We start from the raw sequence: 9,590 nt of genomic DNA, 5'->3' as shown, positions 1-9,590 counted from the left end.
AACATCCGGTAACGTAGAAGCCACAACACTCGTGATACACTTCTTTATGCAAGGTGAGGCAGAGAGTGGCTGGCAAGGGACTTCTGGCTCAGACAGGTACAGGTAGACAGACACAGGTAGACAGACTTATTCTTACTTCATGCTCGTCTGTGAGGAAAATACTAGCTAAAGCATTTTTTGTTTTCACAAAGTGAGAATCCGAGACTTTGTTGAGAACTTAGATGAGTTTAATTTAGTTTCAAATCATTTTTAAGATAATCTCCTAGGTTCCGCTTTGGGTACTGGCAGTTGTCTGTAGATATTATATGTGATCACAGGGAATATCGGGGTATTTCTGTGGGTGGGAACAAACTTTCCCTGGCTGCTGTAGATGTCACTAGGCTGTCAATGTTTGGTTGGAGACTTGTGGCTACCATCAAAAAAAAACAAAAAAAACAAAAAAACAAAAACAAAAACAAAGAAACAAATGATCTATCACAATTTTCAATCGTTTTTTTAAAATGTAGACAAAGGCAAAATAAACAGTAATTACAGATCACAGGACATAATGACATTGGATATAAACACACTTGGAGGTATTGTATGTAATATTGCCGCTGACATTAATATGCATTACACAGAACGGTTATCTTCATTAGCCAAATGTTCACAAAGAGATCGGGATGATTAATAATATATATGTAAACTCAGTGTATGTATGTATTAATTAGCATTTTATCACGACGACAAAACAGTTAATAATGTTCAGGTGTCGCCTGGGAAAGCTCGTTAGAGACCTTGCCATCAGCTAATTAGCTTCCTCGAGACTTGTCTGTACTTTGACATGTTGTGCAGCATGGAACGGGTATACAAACAGACATGCATCAGATATGCAGACCTGTTCCCCAGTGTATAATGTTAATGCATAATGAAGTGTTGTATGAGGAAGTCGGGGCTGCACTCTGGGTAGTACCCTGCTACATGTCACACAGCTGTCAGCCTCACATTAGCTGATGACAGTTGAGTCACAAGGAGAGGGAGGGAAAGAGAGGGAGGGAAAGGGCTGGAGAACAGTGTGTAGGTTGGAGCTGCGCAAAATCGTTACAAGTCTGTGGGGGGTACCTGTTCCATTATGTTAATTCCCTTGCAGGTGTTTACCCTCACTCCCCACCTGTATGTAGGCGCATGCAGTCATGTGTATGTTTAGGGTGTGGGTGTGGGTGTAGATGTGGGTGTGGGTGTGGGTGTGGGTGTGCTCTTTGAATGCTTGCTATAGGTTGATATGGGTGTGTCGGAGATGCATAAATATTATCTCACCTTTCATACATTTGTTAAACGTACTTTTTATTTTATTTTTCAATGTTAAAAATTTAAAGTTTTAAAAAGACAAGTATGTCAGCCCTCCACCCCATCAGGTAAATCACCTGCATGGTTTTGCTGATGTATATCTGTGAGGGTCAAGTTTCGACCCTCGGTAAATTTCAGACAGGTGTGCATGGGATGCACGGAGCTGTGGGATTAATACAGATACTTTGGATAATGGCTTGTTTGTGTTATACAAAACTTGACCTAGCAGTGTGTGTTAGACAAATTACAAGGCTAAAGAAACTGAAAGACATCCTGATGTCTTCTGTAACAGTCTCGGATGTTGTTTATTCGTGTGGATGGTCTGTCCACCTGTTATCTGCTTCATAACGCATTGCTCTTCCTGACAGGGACTGTCCAGATCAAGTTTAAACAAATTTTAAAAAATTATAATGGAAATAAAATTAAAAAAGGCTGTTGAGTACAGTCAGCTATAGATAGTCAACACGTGCATCAGACAACTTTAGACTGTAAATTAGACAAAATACAAATAAAAACATGATGGTTGCTTAATGCTGGCGAGTTGTTGCGGCCCTGTGCTCCTCAGAGGAGAAACAAGAAATAAATTAAACTAACAATGTTGCGGCATGCAAACTGTACATTGTCCTTCGAGCTGAAAATGACACATGATTACACCAGTCACGAGAAAAGTTAAATACTAAAAGATTTCGAAACAAAAATGTTTAAAACAAAATGGCCGATAAATGCAGCCAATCAACAACAGGCAGTACAAACAACACAGAACACAGTGACTGTCCAAACATAAAGAAATACAGTGTCTTGCAATCAGTTGTCATCACAAGTGAGGACCGTGCTTCTGTCGGATGTCACGTGCATTCAGCGGACAGTAACGAGACGCCGGGAGACGTGTCCTCGCATCTCAGATGTTGAGCATCTGTCGTCAAGACACAAGCTAATCACAGTGAGGTGTCCTCCCTGTGCCCCGACCTCCTAGTTCTTGATCTTGACATTGTCCAGCCATTATCACTATTCGCCAGAGTTTCGTAAAGAGATCGGAGATGCAATTCCAAGCCCAGTATATACATATTAATTTTCTCTTTATCTCTCGACAACACATGTAATAGTGAGGCGCCGCCTGGTAAAGCCTCCGCCATTCATTAATGAGCTTCCTTGTAACCCTGATATAGTTGAGATTTTATGTAACATTTGACTTGTAAATATATATATAGAGAAACATGCGGCAGGCAAACTTCATTCCTCACTTTCTGTCAGGCAGTGCTGTATGAGGATGTCTGTGGTGACCAGTGCTGCACTCTGGGTAGGTGTCCTGGCATCTGTCACTCGACACGCAAGCTGTACCCAAACTTCCAGCTCGGCTTTGGTTGATGTTGGACTTGAACCCCTGGAGTCACAAGGTGATGTAGCCCGCAGTTAGAAGTACAAATGTGGGCTCACGTGGATGTCAGAGAACAAGGGAAAGGGGGAGAGAGAAAGGAAGGGGGCAAACTGAGTGTTTGTAGGAATTGAAAGTACACGTGTTGAGATGTAGGTAAGCAAATGTAGGGGTTGTGTATGTGGGGGTTGTTCGTACAGCTGTCTTGAGGTAAGGTTTGTGCGGGGTACATCTATACATTGTGTGAATATTGGAGCAACAGTCTTGCACGTGTTGAACACCCGCTTCCCGGGTACATTCACGCAGTCACGTGCGTCTGCTCGGGGTGTGGATGTGATCACGAGCTGTAAATGTTTCCTGTCGGTAGACATATGTATCCAAGCTGGATAAATATTATCTTTATATTTTGTAACTGTACCTCAAATCTTACAGTGTTGATTTCTTAAAGGTACCTTTGGATTTATTTCACAATATTTATCGTCAGATGCTTTCGGGAGACGACTGAGGTACGTGCGAGAATTTGGAGGTAAGAGGTCTTCAGTAAGTGTTACAGCGTTCGTGTGTGTGTGTGTGAGAGAGATGAACATGTACATCATTCGTTCGATATTTACTAAATTACTAAAAATGTCCACATTTTTAAAAAAAAATCCACATGCGGTGTGACCTCCCTTGAAGTTCGTAGTACAAAGCGGACAAAGGGAGAGTACTGCCCAGTAGCGTCAGGAGAACGATTAATAAAGTGCATCCCATAATACAATATCTGTAGCATCCCCGGCACCTTTGCTAGTAGTTCTGTATGTTTGAAAGGTGTTCCACCGCTCATGTCTAGAACAAGTCAGTGAGTGTCAATAAAGAAATGAGTTGCGATAATCATTCAACCGTTTCGCCCTCGTCACGGTCAAGATTTCATCAGGAAGGACGACTGGATCTTGGTGTTTCGAGCTGCTGCAGGAATCGCTCAACCAGTGTATGACACGTGGACTCGTGTCGGTTACCATGACGACTACCAACTCACGCGCGCCACCATGCCGTGTGGATGCACGAGAACCAGCGGGTCATGTGACCGCCACTACCGCAGTCGTCTGCTGGACTCGTGGCCCTCGAGGGCCATTGATAAGGTTTCTTACAACGTCCTTTGATTTTGATAAAGTATAAATGTTGATTTTCTGTGATGAGGTAAAGTTATTGCTGCGCTTCTGTAAAATACTTGATGATCGCAGTTTTGATAAGGTTGGTTGTGTGTGTGTACGTTTGTGTTTATTTGTTGACAGTATGGGTATGGGCAGGTTTGCTGTGTAGGTTTAGTAGTAGGTGAGAGCGAAGTATCTATTTTATAAACGTGTTAACGTGAAATATTTTGTGTAGTAAAGAGAATGAACTTTCACTTGTCATTCTGTGCATCCTTCTTTTTTCATTCTATGCATTCCTTCATTTTTTTTAATCTGTAATGACCCGCAGCAGAATAGTTCTAACAAACACATTATACACTATATTATATTATATCCTATTATACACTACTTTACTCACCGGTATTAATAATTAAATAATTCTATTCACATTTACCTTCATCTGTAATCCAGTACACTACTTGCCCATCTGCTGTTTTTTTCGCTGGCTTGGACACTTAATGACTTGTCCTACTGACTGGTTGACCGACCGACCGACCAACTGACCAACTGACCGACCGACTGGTCGACCTCGAGGAAAGAACACAAAGTGAATATTTTTTGGTGTAAGTAACCTGATGCACACACCCTAACTTTTTGCTACACATTTCAATTCTGTTTTCGACAGGTGAAGATGGCTTTGTATGAAAATGGTAATGAGACAGCTTACATGATTTTTTCGGGACATGGCACCAGCTACATGGACTGGTTCTCGGCGAACAGACTTGTGGAATCGTCCTGGACAGACCTGAAGTCAGCTTCACACGACTTCTTCAGCATTGTGGGGTGAGGCATCTCTACAATCCCTAAACTGTTGTACAGAAAGCTGCTTCCCAATGACCCCATGACGAGTGTGCCAGACTGTGTAGGGGGAGAATATTACTCAAACATATCCTAGTGGTGTGGAGCATCAAAATCTTGGGAAACATTGTTATAGTGGAAGGTTCAGGTGACTGGTCACACACCAAGTGGACATCAACTCCTTTACTTTGGCCTTGGGGTCTTCTAAACAGGGAGTGGAAGAGTTCTTAGTAAACCACTCGAAAACCATTTTGTTTTTCGTCTCTCAGCTATAGGTTTGAGGAGTTAATCAACATTAAGAATACAGTCTTTGGAGAACAAGATGTTTTTAATTCTAAGTGGTCTTGAAGGAAGACGCCATGAAGACATTTGTTGACAATGTGTCCTTCTTATGCTTGCAAAGTCCGAAACAAAAACAAACCACAGATGCTTAAGTAAATGTATTTAAGTAAGATTTCTTTGTTTCTAATAACTTCGTGTTAATGAAGAGGAAAAGAAAAACTAGATAAAAAGTAGTGATTATCAGCTTGATGCTGATCCTAATCACGTGACTATTATCATTTGTTTCTGTTTGTCATGACCCAGGCTACAGCACAGTGTAGTTTATCGCCGGTTCTACATCAGCAACAGGAACATCCATTGCCCTGATGACATTGGCTGGCTGAATATTAAAGACAGAGCGAACTCCTGTTCCTGGGAGGCTTCCAGTCAGATCCCAGTCTTTGTCTACTCCAAAGCAAAGACAATGATTAACTGGCAAAATGCCGGTAGGTGGCGCTGAAGGCAGAGAGGACTTGGATGAATGAGTGGATGATTTTGAATATATGTGAATGAGACACTCTATATTTAATGATAAGAATGTGAATGTATATGCATTGATATTTCCTAACTTCTCAATACCCCCTGGAGGGCGACAGAATAAAAGAATCTTGAATCTTGACAGAACATGACTGGAGGACAGGGTCTTTTCTCTGCTCGCCTGCCTGTCTGATGATAGACTGACTTTTCCTTACTCAAGACGACAATCAGGACGATAAAAACGAGTAGAGTGTGGACCCTGTGTCCAATACTTATGTTTGTGTCACTTTACTTCACTTCACACTTTTCACATTTGTTTCAGGCTCTCTTCGAGGGTTTGCTGATGTGATGGCGGTTTGGGTCAAGCTGGACAAGTCATTTAACCTGATGCAAACGTGTTTGCCGTAAAGTGACCTCTAGTGTCTACTGTCAATGCTTGTCAACACTTCTGTCAAGTTTTATGATGACATCCAATAAAACAGTCTATTTGCTGCATTGTATGAAATGTTATATAAAACAACAATAAGTGAGACTTATTCTACTTCTTCGAACTAACTACTCCCCTCAAGCTTCTGTTTCTGTAAGTTTGAACTTTCCTTTGTCTGCTTTGCGAAGGTAGGCTGCTTTCTGTCGACGAGATATTCAAGATGTCCTGACATTGTAGGCAATATGTTCATAATCTCTGTTTCTTGAAATGCCGAATAAACATCATTATTGAGAAGAAATTACTCATGTTCATAAACAAAATATTAACGCCAGTGAAAGACCTGTACCCCACACACCACCACACACCATCTCACCATCCAACAACTCCTACAGATGTTGTCAGCTCTGACATCAGAAAGAGGAAACAGGAGGAAACAGGAGCAGCTAAGCTACAGGCAACATTTCTGACCTTTGATAACAAAGAATGATGGGAGTTAGTCAATGGTTTGCTGATGAAAGAAAGGTTCAAGTCATGATGAAATCCCTGGTGTTTCGATGGCAGACTTGATGGTACAAATGTGAAGAAGAAGAAGGCCACAGTGGAAGTCAGTTTTGTAGAGCAAGTCACACTAGAGGTAACAGTCGCCCTCGTCCATGCAGTTCAGTGATGGAGAATTACACGATGTTAGTTTGTCCTCAACTAAGGTAACAAGTTAATGAGACAAAACAGATAAAACTCATGCCCTGGACATATGTTTTATTTCTTTATTTTATTGTCGAGGTTTGACCCCAAGTGAAGAAGGTCAGTAGCCTGACATTCAACTTTCAATGTTTAGTCTCTGGTGTCACCCTGTCTCTCAGCTACTCTCGTCTTCAGTTGCTCTGTCTGCATGATTGTCATGCTGTCTTCATTGTATTTCTCTCTTTCTCTCTTACTTTTGCTGTTACTTTGTCTCTTTATTCCGTCTCTCTGTCTGTCCATCTGTCGTTATGGCTGACGGAAACAGCGGAGGACAAAGGTCAAGTCTATGTCCTGATTTCGAGGATTGACAGGAAACCACAACATTTATTGCTCTATAGACTCCGCCAATGGGACTTCATTCTCACAACTTGCCAAGTACTTCCCATTCTAAAGTCTTCTCCTCCCTTTTCGTTATCATTTTAGTTCCTACATCATCACCCTGGATTGTTCTTCATGCACTTGCCAAGCAGTATTCTTCGTCATCCTCAGTTGTTTCGATCATATATGTAAGTGTTGCTAATTTAAGGCTTAAATAAGAAGACTTTATAATGGTAACAACTTTTATCGAATTCTTTTTATTTTGATCGGTCCTTGTCTGTCGACATGTTGAGAATAACAATGGAACCTTGTGATAGTCTGCACGGTCTCAAACATTCTTTTTCGTTAAGATTTTGTCGCGGACATATTGCTTCTCTATCTACAGCCACAGGCCAGCATTCCTGGAGATGTCCCCGGTGTTGTTTGTGGGGTGGGCAGCCACACTTTTCCCTTTGGTCATTCGCGGGGCGGCTCTGCCAGAAAGAAGTGACATCGCCACGAGACTGGAGGCGAAGATAAAGCAACTGGAGGCCAGACTGTCGGAAGGTACTGCCTCCTCCTTGGCGTTTGCCTGCGTGCCTGCTTGCTCCCGTATGATAATGATAATAAGAACATGAAAAATAATATATTCGTTTTGATAACTAACACAAACGAGTTATTGTTACACTGTGTAATTTACAAAGGTATTATAAATTTTATGATAATATTTGCTTGCTTTTTTCTTACTGTTTGTACACAGTGGAAGATAAATATGGCAATGGACTAACTGACAAAGTTGATTACGGAGGTAAGAAAAGCAAATTACTCTGTATATATATTTATGGATATATGTCAATATTACTATTTTAATATATTACAATACTTTATTAAAATACTATATTTTACTACAGAAGTAACTTTGTATTCCTTTTTCTTTACAAACTTTGTAAAAAGAGCGTTGAAAGAATTTACAATTGTCGACTGGTCGTCTGATATGAAGTTGAGGTGAAGTAAGGTAGGAGCCGAAGGAGTTGATGGATGCAGTGGCTGACCAGTAGACATTTTTGCTCAGTCTTACCAAGGTCCGCCATCTTAAGGTCTTATCATTGTTTTATTTGTGTCTTGTCGATGCCCAACATCAAGGAGGCCATGAAGGACTAAAACAGTTCTGTGTTAACCCTTCCCCCACACTCTACAGATTTCATCCAGCAAGACGGTTGGGTCTTGGTGTTTCGCGCCACATCGGGTTTGGGATCACCAGTATACAACGCATGGATGCGCTCTGGTTACCATGACGACTACACCTACACCCGCGCCACTATGCCATGCGGGTGCACGAGTACCAACGGGTCATGTGACCGTCACTACCGCAGTCGTCTGCTGGACTCCTGGCCCTCCTCAGCCCTGGATAAGGTTCGTCTACCCTTCACATGTAATGTGTATATTGGATTATTGTATTATAATATAGGGCGTTAAGCGCTTAATGTATGTAAATGGTTTTATATGTAATAATGTTGATTACTTTGATGATTTTTGAGGGAGTAGAATGTCACAGCACGGATGGCTTAACAGCTCGCGCCACACTACAAGTTACAAATATTTTGATGTCATTTTCTCATGTCAGGTGAAGCTGGCTGTGTATGAAGGTGGGGTGGAGAAGGCCTACATGATCTTCACCGGCCTCGGCAGCAACTACATCAACTGGTTCTCGGCGGACAGACTCGTAGAGTCTTCATGGAAGGACCTGAAGTCGTCTGCTCACAACTACTTCAGTATCTTAGGGTAAGACATCCACCAACATAGGAACAGTGCTTTTGAGGGGTTATTGTAAAATTTCAAGTGGTCCTGAAAATTTGAAGCGAGAAGGAAATGTTAAAATTGGTTTTCTTATACTGTCAGGTGGAGCTCTGGCACTGACCAGCGAAATTTCTATGTCAACCGGGGTCATGGCGGATGCCCTGTTGACATTGGGTGGCTGAGTATCAAGGACTCTGGTAACCATTGTCCGTGGGAGACTTCACATCAAATTCCTGCTTTTGTTTACTCGAAATCCGAGACAATGATTAACTGGCAGGGCGCCGGTAAGTTGTGAATGGGTAGATCAGGTACATTCTGTTAGCACACAGCCCTTCACTTTCTTTCTGTCCAATCGCACGCGCTCACCCATGCACGCACGGAGACAGGCAGGTAAAACACACACACACACACTTACACACACACACGTACACACACTTACACACACACACGCATTTTAAATGTAAACTCAACATTACATATCGTCCAGCTAGCATATTGTGTGCAGGCGATTTACCTGATGGTGTGGAGGGCTGACATTCTTGTGTTGTGCAGGTCACGTGCGTGGATTTGCTGACGTCATGGCTGTGTGGGTCAAGTTCCGACCCTCAGTAAATCTCGGTCAGGCGTGTATGGGGTGACGTGGAGCTGTGGGATCAGTACACAATACAGAGGCTGTTGGCTTGTCTCTGCTGTACAAAACATGATACAGCAGCGTGTGTTAACCAGACTTCAAGGATGAATAAACTGAAAGACATCCTCATGTCTTCTGTCACAGCTGCAGACTAAAGTTGCACTCAGTTTCGGTGTTTGTTTGTTCGTGTGTGCCTACTTGTCTGTTTATCTGTCTGACTCATGCATTTCTCCT

The 9,590-nt window shown here is 42.1% G+C and overlaps 2 protein-coding genes across 2 annotated transcripts; both read left to right on the top strand.

Annotated features, from left to right (window-relative positions):
• Positions 1–33: 33 nt before the first annotated feature.
• On the top strand, positions 34–6,188 carry LOC112570486. The gene is made up of 7 exons (XM_025248962.1): positions 34–116; positions 2,578–2,720; positions 3,183–3,224; positions 3,602–3,816; positions 4,493–4,650; positions 5,251–5,432; positions 5,786–6,188. Exons 2-7 carry the CDS (start codon positions 2,588–2,590, stop codon positions 5,869–5,871), a joined length of 816 nt encoding a protein of 271 aa, XP_025104747.1. The 5' UTR covers positions 34–116; positions 2,578–2,587; the 3' UTR covers positions 5,872–6,188.
• Positions 6,189–6,765: 577 nt separating this feature from the next.
• LOC112570229 lies at positions 6,766–9,518 on the top strand. The gene is made up of 7 exons (XM_025248614.1): positions 6,766–7,137; positions 7,335–7,495; positions 7,689–7,736; positions 8,127–8,341; positions 8,553–8,710; positions 8,828–9,009; positions 9,278–9,518. Exons 1-7 carry the CDS (start codon positions 7,085–7,087, stop codon positions 9,361–9,363), a joined length of 903 nt encoding a protein of 300 aa, XP_025104399.1. The 5' UTR covers positions 6,766–7,084; the 3' UTR covers positions 9,364–9,518.
• The last annotated feature ends 72 nt before the right edge of the window (positions 9,519–9,590 follow it).

This window comes from Pomacea canaliculata, linkage group LG1 (genome assembly GCF_003073045.1).
Source record: "Pomacea canaliculata isolate SZHN2017 linkage group LG1, ASM307304v1, whole genome shotgun sequence".
Classification (NCBI taxonomy): domain Eukaryota; kingdom Metazoa; phylum Mollusca; class Gastropoda; order Architaenioglossa; family Ampullariidae; genus Pomacea; species Pomacea canaliculata.
The sequence above is the reverse complement of the archived record's forward strand: the minus strand, read 5'-3'. Positions and strand labels throughout refer to the sequence as shown.